Source organism: Haplochromis burtoni, unplaced genomic scaffold (genome assembly GCF_018398535.1).
Source record: "Haplochromis burtoni strain Fernald_Lab_line unplaced genomic scaffold, NCSU_Asbu1 Contig_23, whole genome shotgun sequence".
Classification (NCBI taxonomy): domain Eukaryota; kingdom Metazoa; phylum Chordata; class Actinopteri; order Cichliformes; family Cichlidae; genus Haplochromis; species Haplochromis burtoni.
Window position 1 is genome coordinate 1,363,199 of NW_024582384.1, and position 19,476 is coordinate 1,382,674.

Genomic DNA, 19,476 nt, shown 5'->3' on the forward strand with positions numbered 1-19,476 from the left:
AGATGCTTACACAAGGGAGGGCATAGATGTTTTTCAGAACTTGCATGGACGATAAAATACAGAGACTGAAGCCATTACTGTAAGGTCGTTTAACTAAATGTTGTAATTAGCCCACTTAGTGGAGCAAATGTTAATTATGCTGCGGCATCAAGCAACACACCCGGCGTCCCACTCACCACACACACATATAAATCATCCTAAAGGATGTTTTTACCATCCTAGTAAATATGCGGAAAAACACACAAATTTGTCATCTGGTTCATTTCCTTTTGGAGTTTAGTAAAATTAGTTTAGTCTTAATGCGCTCTCGGGAAGAGAAAGCGCCAACATTGATCCAAACTTACAGTTTTAGATCAATGCTGGCGCTTTCTCTTTTGAATCAATCTTGGTAATGATCCAAAAGTGGAAGTTTTGGATCAATACTAAGTCAACAGGATACGGATTATTGGGTAATATAATTAAAAAGTCGTCTTTTCCAATAATGGAGTTGTCGAGCACAGAAATATACCTTTGGCTGAATGACAGTTGGGAAAAAAAACATCCAAGCTGACAGCGTGTGTATTTTTGAGCCTTTATGAACCTTCCCACGGTGTTTGCTTTGGCCAATCGCTTTGTCTCTATATCCACCCAGCTCCATGCTGCCTTTCGACCTGCTCGAAAAAATATCCCCACTTTGAGGTCATTAACAATAATTATCTTGAACCTAACTGTATTTTGAACTAATGTTAACATGGAGCTTAAAATAAGAAGAAAACACAGTCTGGCTTGTTGTAACTTTACATCATAATACGAATCATTTCGGTGTATCACAGGCTAGGTTTCGTTACAAATATTTCCTGCAGCGCCTAAAGGCAGCACCAGTTTCCAACGTGCACAATGGTGACGTTTACCATATCATGATGGCGGTAGCCTGGACTATTTTGAATTCCGTCCCGCTTTTTGAACTTTACACTGCGTCCAGTCGGTAAAATGATATATTGCTTTGGCGAGAACAAACAATAAGTGAACCACAATTATGGATTCCGTCGTGGGGGACGATGTGACGCTCCCCGTTGACATCAACGGAAGGTAAAACAGTCAACAAAAGCTAGCGGGCTAACGCTAGCGTGTATGAGCGTTACTGTATGTTTTAGCTCTTCTGAAAACAATATTTTACATAGTTTCCGCTGCTTGGGCCTGCCTATGAGACCAAAGCTCTCGAGTTGTATTGTTTTAGACACACAACGATACTAAATGAAGTTCTTTAACAGTCGTCTGCGAAAATGTCTTTGCTTAGCTTTTATTACTGTAGGTTTAACAAGAAACGTCTGTTTTATAATTTGGGTGTAGCAATATTAGGTCATCTTCTATTTAGGGGATCATACGTACATGTAAAATTATGCTTCCATGTTGTAGTAGCCATCTGTAATATAGATTTGATTATGAAAATGTGCTGGGGAAATAACGGAAACAAAACAAAAGCTACTAAATATATAATTGCCATAGATAATTGCTATATACACAGTTTTTCCCACTTTAAGTTGCTTGTCTGTCTGCAGCAGGTCATATTGACATACACACTATTTGGAAAAATACTACTCATATAAACAGTTAACATCGAAGTCCAGTAAATGCGTACCTAACGGTAGTAACGTTTCGTTTAGCTGGGAAGAAAATGCCAATGAAGGGGGGGGGGGGGGGGTTGAATTGATAGTCTGTGAACATTGGTCCAGAAAGGATGCTCTGTACTGACCACTGCTTGTGGCACGGTTACGAATCATATTCAGCTCTGTCGATGTTGCTGTGATGTTGCCGCGAGTGGCAGCACGACGTGTTGAGCTGTCATGCAGAGAGTGAAAGAAAGCGGAAATTATGAGAAGCACTGTCAGACTGCATTAGCGGCGTCTCCGCCACTATTGTCACAAAATGAAGAGTTAACATTTTTATATTTATTTCCTTTCCTTTTTTCCCGCGTGCTCTCCGTTACGTGGAGAAAGAGCGTGATTGTGGTAGGTGAAGCGTTCATCATTAGCTTTGCTGCACTGTGCTCTTCCTGGGTAGTGCTGAACAATGTAGCTAGTTTACTGTTTCTTTTTCATTCTTACAGATAAGCTAGTTTTCGCATCTCTGCCTTAATGCGTTTAGTGTCCCCTTGTTAGTTTCCCTTTTAAGGACCTGGCACAGCTTGTGTTTGGTGGAAAAGCTTTCATCCAGGTGGTAAGCGTACCTCAGTAATTCAAGATGTCAGCTGATATGTGTGGTGTGTATTGTTGGGTAATTCTGAAACCCGACTCACTTTAGTCTTTTAGTTTCGAAATTGTGACCTTGCTCGACTTAATGTTGTGGGGTTTTTTTTTTATAATTACTGTGCGTGAGCTTAGCCGCGTTCATGATTTCCAGTAGCAGCTGAACAAAGTGAGAAAAAGAGGAAGTCACTGTTTACATGCTGTTACATTGTTTCCACTGGGTGCTGGAGGGGTTACTACAACTGAACCGTTGTCAAAACTCTGTCAAAAACACTCAAAGGGGTCAGTGTTAATGTCTTGGCTTCTTTATGGGAAGGTTTAATGTGAGATGCTGTTTTTGGAAGTTGTTTTACGTGTTTATGGCTCTTGCTTTACGCTGTTGCTGTAGAGTGCTTCCTCTGCATTTACACAGGAAGGGGTTTTTCTTGGCATGTGAAACCTCAGTGATGCAATACTTGTCAGCAGAGTTTTACCGACCTTCAGTGTGTTTGTGGAGGGATACTGTGTTCCTTTTATCCATGCACATGCACATGAACAAGCAGTATTTGACCGATTTGTTTTCTGGTTGCTGAATTGCATCAGCTGTGATTTGCTATTCTAAATTATAATAATAATAACTATTTTCAGTTGACGTCGGATCTTCGTTAAATCACTGTAATGTACCCGTTCCTCAAAACAAAGATGGGAAAGAGCAGTGTCATTGTGTTTGAGTCTGAAACTTTAGAAGCAATAAACAGCCTATTTATAGCAGGGACATTCAGTCTCCACAGAGTCCCAGAAAGCCTGGAAAAGGACTGAACCTGGACAAAATATTTTAATATATTTGTCTGATTAGAATTGTAAATCAACTCAGGGGAATTCAACGAAGAAGCAGTAGCACTGTGGTTTTTCTAATGCAGAGAGGTTTTGGAGGAAGTTATTCACTGCTGAACTTCATGCTATTCCATGCAAAGGTCAGGGTGGAGGAACATGAACCTGGGCCCAGATAGTTCATGTTCCTGTTTATGCACATGATAGTTATTGGTATGCCCGGTTGTGGTGCAGCGGTGCATTCCTGGTTCCAGATGTGTGTGTTGCTGGTGTTTGGTGTATTATACTGTGTCAGTGAGTGACGCCACCGTCCCATCACTGTGTGACGCTTAGCTGATCAGAGCCACAGTGCTCTGCTTGTGCACAAATGAAAGCCATCTCCATCCATTGGTTTCTCTGTCTTCCAGGCTGCCACTGGCACATGGTCCCACACCACACAACACACACACACACACACACACACACACACACACACACACACACACACACACACACACACACACACACACACACACACACAGAAAGGCAGCTCTACCATAGTGGATGTAAATAAGGCAGAGAATCATTCTTAAGCTATTTATGGAGCATCCTTGGGGCTCAGTGGAACTGGCCAGCGTGAGTAATGTGTGAACATCATGAATTTGTGTTTTTCTGAAACGCATGAATCGGTGTCTGCTGTGTTTGAGAGCTTTAGTTCTTTTTTTTTTTTCTTTTTTTTTTTTTAAATATGCATTTTTTTTTGTTAAATATGTTGGGAGTGTGACAGTGATATTTAGTCAGATATTCATAGTGACTCGGCTGCATGAATAACAAATGATTGTGTCCCCAGCTGCCGGCTGCCTGATTCCATAGGTGCTGAAGAATTTTCTGCAGACAGCATGTCAGGTACAGTAAGATTCTCTTTTGTTCTCCTCCCTGTTCATTTTTCATGCTCAGGTGTGTTCGTCTCATGTGTATTAATTAATACCATTGCTGAATCATTGCTGTCACCCACCCCATGGCTTTTGTTTTCAGAGCTGTGATGAGGGAATAGCTGGATGATGATAATAAGCTAATCCCATTTATACTTTCTTCTTGATGTATGCCAAAAATATACACAGAGTTAGATTTATACACACAAGCCAATAAATGGTTAATTTATAGATATAGGTCAGCATCTGACCTATATTCCGACTGTTTTGCAGTGCTCAGACAGACACAAACAATAACACTGTTTTGACGACTGGATAAAACGACTGTTCTTGTTAGCAAATGTTTTATTATCTAAAATAAAGTGAAATACATTTTTTCAGCAGCACCTGCAGATGTTTAAACATCACAACAGTTTTATAGATGAGCCCATGGGTTTGGATAGGCTTCCATATTCAAAACAAACCGCATTCCTAAAATTTTAAGGCGCCGTTACCTTTTATTCACTTAAATACTTGAAAACAAATAACAGAAATAACTCTAGCATGCACGATATGTAAATAGCAGATATTGCAAATGTTTTTTGCAGCTAGTAAATTATTTTTTTTTCCCCAGACTTTTTGTGCACATAACTTCATGGAGTGATGTATTCATGTTCAGGTTAGGTGATTGTGCAGTCAAACAAATAAGCTTAAGCTTGTGCTATATTTATGGCAAACTTTCAGTTATATAATGGCTTCTGTGATGTTTTTTTTTTTTTGTTTGAATTGACTGATTGGATGATGTTTGCGTCCAGATTTTGCTAATACGTAGTGCACAGGACAGGTGTTGAACTCCAGGCCTTGAGGGCCAGTGTCCTACAGGTTTTAGATGTGTCCTTGATCCAACACAGCTGATTCAAATGGCTGAATTACCTCCTCAACATGTCTTGAAGTTCTCTAGAAGCCTGGTAATGAGCTAATCATTTCATTCAGGTGTGTTGACCCAGGGTGTTATCTAAAACCTGCAGGACTCCGGCCCTCGAGGCTTGGAGTTTAACACTACTGACTTAGTGGATTCCTTTCTTCTCTCTGTCTGTGCAATCTTTCTGGTATCACAAGTGCTCTTTTTATGTAACCATACTTTTAGTCATTATGCAGTCCTGGAACTACTTGGTTCCTAACTTGGCCTTTGGGGACCGTGGCCAGTGTTTTGGGGCTTCCGCTGTAGCCAAATATTTGCATAACAGATATCGAGTTGAAGCCTTCCTGTTCCTTGCCCCGATCATTGTTTACCAATGTAGAGAAACTTTAAATAATCTAATCAGAAAGCTAAATGACTGTGAGACAATAGCTGATAGTTTAGAGATAGCATTACATCCAGAATCGTACAGATTCGTCTGTTTTCTTTTTTCCTAAGCTTTAATAATTCTTTCTTGTTCGCTGTTGGTGCATCAACACCAGTAAAGTGTGAACAGGTCAACTAAAGCTAAACCACTGCACATTAAATATGCACTAATATAGGCTGAGCATTAATATCAGCCTTGTTGACTATACGAATGAAATGACTTTTGCCTTTGGCAGCAGCCAGTGTTTATCTGAAGGTCACATCAATTTTGTGCTGGCTCTGTGTTCAGAAATAGTCTACAAAAGAGCTGAAAGGCACAAAAGAATTTACCACTGAGTATATCCCTGTTACATGCATTTTGCAGCGAAACTGAAGGTTTCCTTGTTCTTTCTGCCCAGAATTTTTTATCCTGTCAGAAAGCTTTTCTCCTCCTGAGCTTTTATTGACTCCCACAGTTTCCCTTAACTGCCATTTCTTAATGACAATTCAGACAGAGGAAATTGCATGTTGAACGCACTTTGATATCTTTTTTTAGCCTTCCCCTGCTCTGCAGACATCAATTAACTTCGTTTCACATCTCCATTCAGTTTTAGAGGAGTCCATAGTTATTGAGTGTTTATCAAGTCTTGGAGCTGTCCACAGCTTTCCTAATAACAAATCTTTATTAGAAAATGAATGGACGCTCTTATGAGTGGATGGACACCCACAATGTCATAAGTAGTATTTTATTTGGAGAAAAAAAACCCTAATGAAGTAAACAGTGCATTAATGTTTTAAGAAAGCTAATTTAGTGTTTGTTTGCTGCAGTAGTTTGAAGTAGTCTTTAAGCAGTAATTATATCTTAGTGAAAAATCCAGTAAAATAAAGCTCGTCCTGAAGTATATTTTTGAATGAACTCCTGAAAATGTCAGAAGAATCAGGTTGGAACTAAACCAGACTGTGCATGTGTGAAAACAGCTAATGGTTTTACCATAATAATAAACCCCACTATAGAGCTTCAGAGCTATGTTTTCATTGAATACACTAGGCAACAAAAATCAACATAATTTCTCTAAACTTTTGAAATAATGTGAACATAAACAAGTAAGTAGTACTTTAAGAGTGATGTGTAACAGAGGCTGTCTTGTGAAGCAGCAGCAAATGATGAATCAGGAGTTTGTGTTGTGAAGTTTGTTGTTGACTAGTGTTACATGATCAGCTGTAAGCTGTTTCAACTGGTCTCAACAGGGCAGCTCTCAGGGAGCTCGTCCATCTCTGATGCCTGTGCAGTGAAAACTCCTTTCTGTGTCTCTTATCTCTCCAACATAAACAGAGTGAGGATAAATGTGAAAGCAGCAAGTATGACTTATTCTTGAAAGCAGGAGAGATTCTTTGAGCTATGCAGCCTATACTCACAGTTGTGACTCGTTTTAGTAAAACTGCTTTCTTGATGTTTTTACAGCTCCATCCTTCCCTGAAAAAATGTCCCCTGTTAAAGCTCTCACCATGAAGGACTATGAGAATGTAAGTGATTTCTGTCAACTTTCTGTTCTGTATGTTGCATATAGGTTATGTGGTGATACTGTCTTCTTGCAGTAAGTTGTATATTTACAGCTTTTTAACGAGTAGCTTCAGAGAATAAGCTGTCTGGATGAGGCAGTCAACTCTCCCTCCTGTACAACAAACAGGATAAAAACCTGATTCTCCATTCAGCCGAAAACCAAACCACATTGACCATTTAAGGAAATTTAGTGATGCAGTTTTTGTGCAAGAGGAGGAGAAGGAGGATTGAGGTGGGCTGAAGTCAATATTTCAGCATTTGATTGGAATGCTTGCTTGAAAATTTCGGGCCCGTGCTGTCTGGCCTGCATGATTAGAGGTTTTTACAAAGGGGTTCAGAGTTCTGACTCCTCCCTTTGACTGTCCACCCAACCCCCACTACCAGATGTATGCTGTTCTGAGCCTAGAGCACAATGATGCACAGTCTACTTCACACACATAAGCATTTTAAAAATAACTATACACACACGGCCCCTTTCTGCAGTGTAAACATGTCGGGTAGCTTTTTTTGATAAATGAAGTGCTCATATTTCTTCTTTGAGCCCAATTCTTTCTCTCAACTTGTTTTCTTTGCATTTAAAATAAATCAAGGAAATGCAAATTAAATTGCAGCTCGATGAAAGTTAGAAATGCATCAGTTGTTCAACTGCCTGATTGCATATTTATGTTTGTTTTTTTTACATTGATCCCCAGCAAATCACAGCTCTGAAGAAAGAGAACTTTAACCTGAAGCTGCGCATTTACTTCATGGAGGAGCGCATGCAGCAGAAATGTGATGACTCCACTGAGGACATATTCAGAACGGTGTTGTATTTATTTTAGTGTTACAAAACGTGCATTACTCTGAATGTCTTACATTTGTCTGACACCACTCCCTGCAAAGCTTCATGTGACTCAGTGTTTCCCCTCAAGTTTGAAATGAGATCACAACATGAGCAACAGCAGCTGGATTTTATTCAGCCAGCATCTTGCATTCATGACCTTGGAACAGCTGTCTTGTCTTTTTTCAACTATTGTTATGGTGGCAGCTTTGTTTAAGTGAGCACATTTAACCCAAAGTGTCATTTAAAAAATGTCATCTTTAAGAGGAAGCTTCCCCAGCCTTGTTTTTGTGCTTTGGTGTTTGAGATGACTCCAGATGGGAGGTTTTTACTGAAATTTTGTCTGTTTATAGAATATTGAGCTGAAGGTGGAGTTGGAGTCGATGAAGAGAGAGCTCGCAGAGAAACAAGAGTTACTCGTGTCTGCATCGTATGTGTCATTCTCTTAATTCGGTTTTTTGCTAGTCACACATGATGCCATTTAGACCAGTGTTAATTTTGACAGTATGATTTTTTTGATTGACGTTTAGTCTTTTCACTAAAACATCACTTAGTTTTAGTTATAATTTAGATCACTGCTGATTGGATTACTTCCCAACTAGGGCTGCCACAAACGATTATTTTGATAGTCGACTAGTCACCGATTATTTATGCGATTAGTCGACTAATCAGATCATCATCCACTGGACGTAAAACTACAGCTTATTGCACCAGCAGCATCTGCTCTTATATAACTATCATTAGCTTACAGCTTTAAGCTTTTAAGGTGCTAACTAAAAATAAAGACAAGATGATAGTTTATTCAATTTTAATGAAATTTGCAGATTGTTTCGGTAAAGTTTAATAAACTCCTTGCTATCTAAAATATAACAGGACACCGGAGTATATTCTCCAGCATCTCACACTTCTGATAATCAGCTGTCTGCTTGACGTTTATTCAGCTGTGTAAAAACTATAACTTTAATCTCAGCCAAACCGATTTACTCAGGAACAGACCCCCAGGGGACATGGGAGAAAAAAAAATTAGGGAGGAAAAAAAAAAAAATTAGGGAGGAAAAAAAAAAAATTAGGGAGGAAAAAAAAAATTAAGACGGACTTTTGCGAGATCTCGCAAAAGTATTGCGAGCGCTCGCAAAAGTATTGCGAGATCTCGCAATAAGTATTGCGAGCGCTCGCAAAAGTATTGCGAGATCTCGCAAAAGTTTTAGCCGCATTCTTCGGAGGCCGCCAGCTCGAAGCCGACCGGGAGGTCGAGGCACGATGTGCCGGGAAAGCGGTGTTCCTCCCGGCTGTAGTAGGTCTCGACCTCCCGTTAGCTTCGAGCTAGTGGGTGTCAGATCTCCAAAAACCTCGGAGCTCTTTTGCAAATATGTGATGTCTTGTAAACCGAGCAGGTATCTGACGTTTACACAACTACATTCACGCCTCAAAATATCTTAAAAGTGTATTTTGTGACCCAGAAAGAGTAATATTACAACTAAGTAGCTGCCGCCATTGTTGGAGTTTTGCGAGATCTCGCAATACTTTTGCGAGCGCTCGCAATACTTTTGCGAGATCTCGCAATACTTTTGCGAGCGCTCGCAATACTTTTGCGAGATCTCGCAAAAGTCCGTCTTAATTTTTTTTTTCCTCCCTAATTTTTTTTTTTTCCATGTCCCCTGGGGGGCTCCGTAAGGAACAAATAAAATAAAAAAAAAAAAAAAAAAGCCAAACAACAACATTTTTAATTTATCTAAGTGACTCATATATATTTAACCTGAGTCGCGAAAGACGGCGGTGGGTTTGAAAACAATTTGCCGGGAGTCCGGTGTTCTCACGGCGCTAGTGACCTAGCCCCCGGCTAGCTATCGAGCTAGTGGGTAACAGACGTCTCCGAAAACGTCGGAGCGCTTTTGAAAATATGTGGTGTCCTGATAAACTGAGCCGATATTTGAGGTTTACACAGCTACATTCTCGCCTGAAAATATGTTAAACGTTTATTTTGTGACCCAGAAAGAATAATAAGAGTAATATTAAAACTAACTAGCTACCGCCATTGTTGGAAACTAAGCTGGGCCGCGCTATGAATTCTGGGACACAGCTGCTTCTTCTTCTTCGGGGTTTAACGGCAGCTGGCATCCTTGTACATGCAGTGCTGCCATCTTCTGTTTCAGTCCGTTATTACACTCTTAAATCCTGCTACTTATTCCTGCGTCTTTTGCGATCTTACAAAGCTTCAAACGACACGTCGACTATTAAATCAGTCGTCGACGATTTTGATAGTCGACGTAATCGTGACTAGTCGACAAATCGTGGCAGCCCTATTCTCAACTCATCCCGCATTTTGACACAACTTAATTAGTTCTGATTGGATCTCGTTTCTTTTTGATAATTTACCTGGTTTTTATTTGTTGACAAAAGTGTTAGTACTTTTGTTCGCGAAATAGTTGTCGCTCTGTTTTTGTCTGAAGAAAAAAAACAAAACCTTATCGGTCAACAAAATTAACACTGGTTCAGACATACATAAATGGCAGCACAAAGTAATGCGAGTCAGTATTTAAGAAATATGTAGGCTGATAAACTTATTCTTGTACGTGACTGCTCATCAGTAAAGCGCTGGAGAGTCTGGCTGGCCGAGAATCGGGAGAACCCCAGCGTGTGAAAGAGCAAGCTCAGAGGGAGATGGATGCACTCAGAGATGCATTTAGCAAGAGGATAGCTGACCTAGAACAGGTGAGTGACATTATAGCGCTAATTTTCAAATCCTGATATTGCAGTTCACTGTATATTTTGTTTGGTTCAGTGTTCATATTAGCCAAATTGTGTCTGCTGTTAGTTTCACTTGTTTTGGTGATAATTGTGTTGCCTTTTGTGTTTTTTGGCATTTTTGCATCATGGCAGTGTTTACGAACAGCAGAGGAAGAGGTTGAAAAGATGGCCGCCATCGCTGAGCAGGAGAAACTTAAGAATATAAACATGGAGAAGCAGCTCCAAGCCTTGGGTCCACCCAGCACTTTAACCACTGGTCCAGTCCTCAGCCCCGTCAAAGATCTGCAGCAGGCTCTGCAGGAGAAAGACAAGTAGGGACAAATTAAAACAAAAAAAAAACCCAGACGATGTGTATATACAGAAAAATATATTTTTGGAGAAAGACCTTAGCATTTTCAACATTTTCTACTCATCCCAGTATCATTGAGCAGCTGAAGATCACTTTAAAGAACCAGGATGCTGTGATCCATCAGAGAAACAGCAGAGACAGGCAGACAGATGCTCCATCGGCCGACACTGTTAAACAGCTATCTGCTCTTATAGCCGATAAAGATCAAGAGCTTAAGGTGAGAAGCTTACATGTTCATAAAGATGTGAAATTTAAGAGGTTTTTCTCAGTGATGCCTCAGAGATCAGTGGCTTACTGGTTTTGTGCATATATTTAGTTTTTGTCATTTACAGCAATAATAGGCTACTTAAATACTTTTGAATATGTTTACTTAGTTTCTACACTGCTTCCAATATGAAGCAATATTTAAGTGAACTCTCACTGTTTACAGGCACTGAGGGACGAGCTTGATAGAGAGAGAGATAAAACTCAGCCGGACCATCAGGTTGGTTTTATTTTGATACAGAACAAACTACCTTAAACTACTCTGCAATGGCACAGACTGCAGTTGGCTACTTAGAATCTCTTTCCTGTTTTTTGTCTGATTCTTAAACTTTTTTAGAGCTTTCATTCTTCCTTTGCTTCCTGGTGTAATGGTTAACACAATTGCCTTACACACCAAAAGTCCCCACTCATAGCTCAGGGTGGTCACAAGATGTTGTATTACTAACACTGGTTCCAAGCCTGAATAAACAGGAGGGTTGCATGAGGAAGGGTATCTGCCCTAAAAATCTATGCCAGATCAAAACATGCAGATCCAGCTGCTGTGGTAACCCCTTGGGAAATAAGAGAGCAGCCAAAAGTACCTTTTTTTGCTGTATGTGTTCCTGCCTTGTTATTTTGCTTTGTTGTAATAGGTAAGCCACACACAGAAAGCTTTTTTTGTTTAACAATCATTTCATGTGTCAGATCATTTAAGCTCACAGAAACTTTTCTCTGCATCTGTTGCTGGTTTGATAGTTGAAATGTGTAAAATGTGTGTCTAGGATTCTTTTTTTTTCCATATTTCTTTTTTTCAAATGAATTCCCTGCTCTAGTGTGAAGGTGTTATTACTTTTGTTGTAGTATTTCTGACAATTTCACAAAAAAACTTAAGCTTCATTTAAAAAGCTGAAAGTTTGCATCTAGTAAAGTGTAAAAAAATGCATCTGTGTAGTGGCTGGTTGTAAAGCCTTTGACTAATGATGCTACTAGTACTAAGTTGACACTTGCTTTTTTTAACATTGAAATGTCAAACAAAAATAATTAATTATGGTGGTAAAGTGATGTATTTTAGTGTTGCACAGATGTTAAATATCAAATGCATATTTTATCCACTTAGAAGCAATGACTGCGTAGAGAGAATGTGTCTCATTTAATCACAGTGTTGTGCAGGCTGCTGTGTTGCTGACGTGTAAAATAGAAAGCTGTTAGCTGGGCAGTGTCCATGGTTCCTCTTTAGGCGTTGGCGTAAGACTCGGGCCATAGGGTTAAGGCTGGATTAGTTTGCTGTCTGAAGACGCTTCCTCCGGGGATTGTTATTGGCTTTCTTTCTTTAGTAAGTGGAAAAATGGTGTAGGCAAGAGGTGTTCATGAGCTGTGGCTAAACAGTTGAATGTGCTCCATTCATTGTAAAGGATTTTGCAACACTGGGGAAAAACCTGTTTATCAGGGATGCTTGACAGACTTGATGCTTGACTTTTTGTAAGTTAAAGATGTAATGGAATATTGCAAAGTAACGGTCACCATAAAGTACTCTGTAATCTTAAATCTTCCATGTACTGCCAGGAAGGATCAGCTCTATCAGAGTGATTGGCTGATGCCATCACTACCTGCTTGGTGCCAGCTTTTGTGTCTGATGCCTTTTTTAAGGTATTTGGGAGAGTGTTTTCTAGAGATGGTCTGGCATGGGCCCTAACACAGATCACTGCAGCAGTCCTAGAGGATTTGTTGATTTGATTGCATGCATGAGGGAGAGTGGAATAGAGGCGGGAGCGGGGATTATTGAGGCTTAGGGCTTACAGTGCTTTGCTCTCAGTCTTTCTCCTCTGTGCTACGCTTGCTGGTGTATTGAGAGAACATGATAGATGGCTCTGTCTGGCGAGCTGATGGCCATTAAGTCACTAGACAGTTGGTGTGTCACTGACAGATTTCTTGGACTCAGTTTAAGTGGGCGAGTGTGGAAGATCTAAGGTGCCATGAGGGATCCATGTCGCATATGTGGTGTCCGTTTGGTGGGAAGCCAGTGTCGCTGGATTTTCAGCTCATCGGGAAAGAGGAAGCTACAAGTCATCCTGTCCCATGTGCTGGGGAGAGAGGTGACTCGTGACGGGCATGGAGAGTTCCTCTGTGGAAAATGTGTGTTCCGGTTGGAGAAGGTTGTGCAGTTTGATATAAACATCGGCAAACTGCAGGAGGAACATGGCAATCAGATCCAAAAGCTGCAAGCAGAGAAGGAACACCTTATCCAGTGCATCGTGCACATCTACAACAAAAACAACCCAGAGCGCAGTGAGAGGGAAAATGCAAGCTCCAAGGCTTTGCTCAGTTCTTCTGGGGTCCGCAGTCCTGATGATGAAGCTGCATGTCAGGTGGCTCATGAAGGACTGCAGTTCCGGGAAAGTTGTTATGTGGAGAATCGCATGAGAAGGTGTGTGAGTCTGGATAGGATTGTCAGTAAAGGGGCATTCTCCGGACGTTTGAGCTCAAGGAGCAGTAGGCTGGGATCAGGGGCGGGGCTGGACAGCACTATGAGAAGTTTTGGGCTCTGGGGCACACGCCACCGTTCTCAAAGTATGTACCTTGACCTGATTCAGCGTAAGGGAACCTTGGCTAGACCCGGATTCAGCCGCCGCTCCACATCACTGCAGTCACTGAATCGAGAGCTTTCCTCAGACACCCCGACAGATCCTCCGCTCAAACGAAAACTGAGAGAGGCCAGGGTGTTTTTTGCAAGGTATGGGGCCACTGATGACTCGGAAGGAAAGGCTCAGGCCAGAGCACTGCTCCAAAGATCCTCAAGTCAACCTTCGGTGATCTCTGACCTGATTCAGATCCTGCGCTGCATCTCAAAGCAGCAGGTGTCTGCCCCAGCAGGATGTCACATCCCTGTCTTGAAGAGGTTAAATGCTGGCTCTGTCAGCACCCGAGCCAAGCGCAAACATAGAGTAGATCTGAAGTCTCTGCATGACCTTTCAGAGGAATTTGATGATGAATACACTCCTGTCAGAGTGAAGGTAGTTCATTTCAGTAATCCCACCATCTATGCAAACCACTGTAGCACTGGTAATGATCTGTCCCAAGTACGTTTGTTGATAAACACACTTCTCTAATTCATTTCTCCTGTTCTGTTGTTTGTGTGTTCTCTTGCTAAGAAGAAGAGTGATGTTAATCAGTTGGAGTCGATCAATAAGCTGCTGACGGACGAGCTGAACCTGGTTAAAAGCACCAGTGAGAGTCTGGCAAAAACCCTGGAAGATTCCCAGAATCAGAACAAGGTAGTTCACATGTTCCTCTATTAAATATCCCTAAATTGTATTAATCTATTACTCTGTATGAAATCACTAACTGCTTCATGTAAACAGACTCTGTCAGTGATGTTAGAGGAGAAGGAGAATGAACTAAACTCCGAGAAGAAAAATGCTCTAAAGCGAGATAAAACCATCCAGGGACTCACTCAGGTCCTCAGAGAAAAGGAAAAAGAGGTAATTTATTACTTACTTTGTTATTGTCATTGTATCTCTTCTCTGTATTATGCAAAGTTTCAGGCCCAACCTGTTTGTCTTTGTATTGCAGATTGCTGAGCTGTGTCATGAGATTGAGGACAGAGATGATGCTTTAGCCAAAGCTAGAGATGCAGCACATAAAGCCCAACTGCAGAAATACCAGGTATGTTATATACACCTTTTATATAGAACCAAACTTTATACAAAGATATTCCTCATAATACTGTTACCACAATGTGTACCCTGCTCTATATATGCCTTAAACAGATAGAAGTCAATATTTTTTTTCTCCTTCAGGGAGCAGAGGAACACCAAAACCTATTAATGGAAAAGCAAACAGAGCTGGCCCAATTACAGGGGGAACACCACACCAAGGTGCTTGAAGCCCAAAAACTGCAGCGAGCACTGGATAGGAAGGAGCAAGAGCTGGCTGACTTACAGCAGGCAAAGGATCAGCTTGAGGTGGAGTTGGAGGACCTGCAACAACAGAAAAAGAAAGGAGACAAAGCGCTTAATGTAAGATAGGAGGATGACAGGACTGTATCCACAATAAAAGGAGCAGGCATTCTCCTCTTAATCGTTTTGTTGTTGTGTTGATTTTTCATTATCTGTTTAAATATTGACTTTTGTGTGACATTATTATAATTTCCTCCACAAGGATTTACACAATCAGCTGAAAAAGCTGAGTGGGGAGATCGGGGAAAGGGAGAGTGCTCTGGAGCAGCAGTACCAAGAGCTGCTGGACCAAACCAAAACAAAGCTGCAGGCCCATGAGGTCACCATCCAGCGTCTCACATCCACCTTGGCTGATAAAGAGCAGCAGCTACAGGTGACACATCATCACTAAACTTATGCAGACAGACTTTAGCTCAAAAGATAAAAAAAAATGAGTTGCTTCCTTTTTTACTTAGCCTAAGTATGTGTAAAAATTGAATTTTAGCTCATTACTGCTGTTTCGAGCCACCACACATGATAAAACAGTAATCATAGGAGAGCAGTTAGCTAGCAGTAAAGCCTGTCAGCTGGATTATAAGCATGTCATGAAAGCAATCAGAGCCAAAGAGAAGTTGGTGCTCCAAAGTGGCATCCAGTTCTTCTTTAGTAACATTGTTTTTATGTGTTTGTCAGGAATACATGAACATGGTCAGAGACTTTGAGCAGAGCAAAAGTCCAGGAAGTAACGACAGTATTCTCTCCAAACTGCGGCAAAGGTTGAAAGAAAAGGAGAAGGCTTTGGAGGTGGGTATTCCTTCACTGCAATCTTTTAACCATGGTGACTTTGCCTGGTTTCTGACATGTTTGTTTGTTCTCTTACAGCAAGCACTTGATGAGAAATTTGCTGCTATTGAAGAAAAAGACAATGAGATACACCACCTGCAGCTGTTACTAAGGGAAAAAGAAAGAGACCTAGAAAGACTCAACAACTTGCTGTCTCATAATGAAGAAACTATCAATGTAAGTATCTGGAACTGGGATCTTTTCTATTGATTGATAATCACATAGTTGTGATTAAGTGTTATGCATACTCCTTTCTACTCCTTTCTTTGCAGAATTTTGACAGTCTGATTAAGGAGAAGGATGCAGAGCTGCAGCATCTTGCAAGTACCCTAAAGAACCTACAAAGAGCCAAGCAAGATGTGGAAGACAACCTGAACAGATCACTGAGGGAGAAGGACTCCATCATTAGCCAGCTGCAGCTCTCCCTGGAGGGCAAGACAAAGGATATGGAGGTTGGCTGACAAATAGTCACTCATTAAGGCCAGGTTCCTTATAGTTTTTACTGTTCTGGTTTATGTCATTTGTATTTCAGTGCTTATTTTTCCCCCCTCTGTCCGTAGCAAATGTCTGAATCATTGCTGAACCAGTCACAGAGCCATGCGCGTGATTTGGCTGAACAGATGGGCCAAAGGTTAAAGGTCACAGAAGCCATGCTGGCTGAAGCTGTCAAGGCCAGGGAAAGACTGGTTGCTGACAATGAGAGTGCTGTAGAAAGCCTGTTTGCTACAATTAGCAGCAAAGACCAACTTCTGAAGGTTAGCATTTATGACAACAGGGCACGACAGAGTGTGCACAAACAACGCTAACACTATTAACTTTGACTCTTTGTCGTCTCCAGGAGTCTGCAGAGCACTACAATCGCATGTTGTCTGAGCGTGCTCAAGAGATTCAGGAGCTGAAGAAGCAGCTGTCTGATAGGCAGCAGGAGCTTGCCACTGCTGAGAAGCAAAGCTCCTCAACAGCCCAGGAGAGTTATTTAGAGACCGCGCAGCTCAAAGCCCTGCTTGCTGAAAAAGACAGCCTTATTAACGTAAGATCCTGTGAGATACAGCACAGCCATTCAGCTGTAAAATACTGTATGTGGAAATCCAAACTCCCAAAGAGAATAACACATTCTGCCCCCCAATTCTATGCCCTGTTTTGAACGTGTTTTAAGATATTACCTGTAAAAATTTGAATGTGCTGATTTTATATCTTTATAAACTGTCAGAAGCTTCTTCAGCGTGGTCAGGAGAGAGACCAGTTTCTGGCAGAGATGAGGCAGAAAGCAGAGCCAGATCAAGTGTTGAATCTCAGACAAAGTATTCAAATCATGCAAGAGAAGTTGGACGAGAGGGAAGGTAATGGATTTAGACCTGTAACACCCTCGCGCAGGTTATTTAAAGGTAGACTGCATGTTGGTGCTACGTTTGACTTTGTTTTGTCTGTGCTGAAGCTGAGCTGTCCAGGAGAAACAGCGAAGACAGCCAGGAGAACAATCCACTTTCCAAGAAAACAGTGGTCGTCCTGAAGAGGGAGCTGGCACAGAAAACTGAAGCACTGAACAAAGCACTGAAAAGGGAAAATGAACTGAAGGTCAGTGAGTTAGAAGCATTTAATTAATCCATAATAGGATACAGTTCTTAAAAGTGTCAATCATAATTCCCTACATCCCAATTTCTAGATTTCATTGGCTGAGCTTCAGTCAGCGCTATCTGAGCTGGAGGGTCACAGTGAAGGTCAGGCTGCTAATATTGAGTCCCTCACTGCAACTCTAAAGACAAAGGATGAGATTATCAGTGTAAGGATTCCACACAGTGTCAAAGTTGTGTCAGCAAGTGAAGGAGTTTTTCTTCTGATGTTTAACTTTTGACTTTGAGCAGGTTCTCCAGCAGCGCCTCAGTCAGAGAGGCCACACACGGCCTGATCATACCCAGGATCACGTCATTGTCTGTGGAATGGAGAGGTCCCTGCCTGTGCTTCCACAGAGGGAGAGTACCATGATCGGTGGAGACAGCCAGCAAGAAGTAAAGATGACCTGCTTTTTAAATTTTTTTTAAGAGCAAAACATTACAATCTTGATGCTTTGTCTTTTAAGATGGTTTCTCGTCTCTCCTCAGGCCTTGCCCAACCTCACAGCTTTGCAACATGAGCACGATGCTCTGAACAGAGCCCTGAGGGCTGAACAACAGCTCTATTCCAGCCTGGTAAAGACTGTGAAGGAGCAAGACAGGTAGTTATGTGCAACAGCTGCTTTAATGCAAAAAGGAGAAACAAATGCTTTGCGCTAACAGACCTCTTGGATGATTTGCAGTGCCCAGCGTCTCCATGCTCTACAGTTGGAGCTGACAGCAGTGCAGCTTCTCAGGCAGCAGCTAGAAGAGAGCATCAGAACTAATGAGGAGTTAAGGGGTGACTTGGAGAGAGAGATACACAGAGCCAAACTCAGAGAAGGTGCAGTGAAAACACACTTGGTTGTAGATGAGGATGGTGACTGAATGAGAGGGAAAGAAATAAAGGAGTGAATGAGAAAAGAAGTGCTTGTTATCATTTATTGTGGTTAAAATGGTAGAAAATATAACTCATCATTAAAGGGAACCCTTAAACCCCAGTCATCTTTATATAATATGTTTACTCGTCCTGCCGACAACTTCCATGTCTACTTTTTGTTGTGTTCTTCTTCAGCATGCACACCTGGTCCCTCCACTTTTCATCTTTGTCTGCTTTCTGTCTCTTCTGCTCTCATCATCACCCAGTTATCTGCATGTTTTTGTCTATAACACAGTCGCTCCCCTTTTCACTGTCTCTCAGTAAATGTATTGATTTCACACCTGTCTGCTCTTTGTCCTTCATAAAAAATAAATAAAGACCTGTCTTCTCTGTCTCTCACTTTCAACATGCTGTTTGTTTTTGTTTTGTCCCTTTGCTTCTTGATTGCATCACTTTAGCACGCTTCTGGTTATTAATCCAACCCATCCAACCATCTGTCACATGAATATCATTTAAAAGCATGGTTGTGCCATTTTCAAATGATTTAATAAAGGATATTAATGTGCAAAGTACCACATTAAAAGAGCAGCTCTCCGGAAATAGAGCCTAATCCAAAAAGTGTGGCATTTATTTTCCTTTGACGTCATGCAGTTAATGTAATTCAGCACAGTTTGTCCTTCAGATTTGTTGTGGCATTAATGCACAGCCTTAAAACAGATTAAAAGTGTCACTCTGCGCTGAGGTCTAAGCCAAATAACTTGGACCATCCACTTGTCGTGTGCGCTCAGGCGACCACACACGTGCATGCTCCTCCCCACACCGCTGCCTGCAGAGAGCCAGGTGTAAAAATAGGTCAGCTGTAAGTAACAGGGACGCAGCTCACATTAGCACTGACTGGCAAGATAGACGTAGCAGGATGATTGTCACTGATTACATTTGCACACTTCATGCTTTGGTTATATAACCAACCATTATGATTTGTGTGCATAGGCTACATGTTTACACACTTATGAAAAAGCACAATAATAATCATACTTTGTGATTGTGTATATTGTGGGTGTGCATTTTAGCTCCTCTACATATATTTTGCATATCTGACTTGGAGTTTTTTAGCAAGCCAAGATCCACTAACTGCACAATGTAAATCCACCATTTTTGTTTTTCATATTTTTATTTTTTTTTTTACATTTTTCATTTACAAGGATTTTTTTTAGTTTATTTGTTTTTTTCAGTATTTTAATTAAAGAACATTATATTGT

At 41.1% G+C, this 19,476-nt stretch overlaps 1 protein-coding gene across 12 annotated transcripts in view; it reads left to right on the plus strand.

Moving 5' to 3' along the window:
- The first annotated feature begins 828 nt into the window (after nucleotides 1-828).
- Nucleotides 829-19,476, plus strand: part of cdk5rap2 (CDK5 regulatory subunit associated protein 2) — a 34,778-nt gene continuing 16,130 nt past the window's right edge. For 6 of the 12 annotated variants that reach the window (XM_042218761.1, XM_014332091.2, XM_005917259.3 and 3 more), the window contains exons 1-17: nucleotides 11,218-13,981; nucleotides 14,120-14,242; nucleotides 14,330-14,449; nucleotides 14,541-14,633; nucleotides 14,768-14,986; nucleotides 15,129-15,299; nucleotides 15,599-15,709; nucleotides 15,788-15,925; nucleotides 16,021-16,200; nucleotides 16,309-16,503; nucleotides 16,587-16,778; nucleotides 16,959-17,088; nucleotides 17,184-17,323; nucleotides 17,412-17,528; nucleotides 17,611-17,754; nucleotides 17,848-17,960; nucleotides 18,042-18,181. In XM_042218761.1, coding sequence (XP_042074695.1) covers nucleotides 12,944-13,981; nucleotides 14,120-14,242; nucleotides 14,330-14,449; nucleotides 14,541-14,633; nucleotides 14,768-14,986; nucleotides 15,129-15,299; nucleotides 15,599-15,709; nucleotides 15,788-15,925; nucleotides 16,021-16,200; nucleotides 16,309-16,503; nucleotides 16,587-16,778; nucleotides 16,959-17,088; nucleotides 17,184-17,323; nucleotides 17,412-17,528; nucleotides 17,611-17,754; nucleotides 17,848-17,960; nucleotides 18,042-18,181 — 3,364 coding nt within the window. In that variant the 5' untranslated portion in view covers nucleotides 11,218-12,943. The other 6 variants (XM_005917262.3, XM_042218764.1, XM_042218765.1 and 3 more) reach the window with 6 other exon arrangements.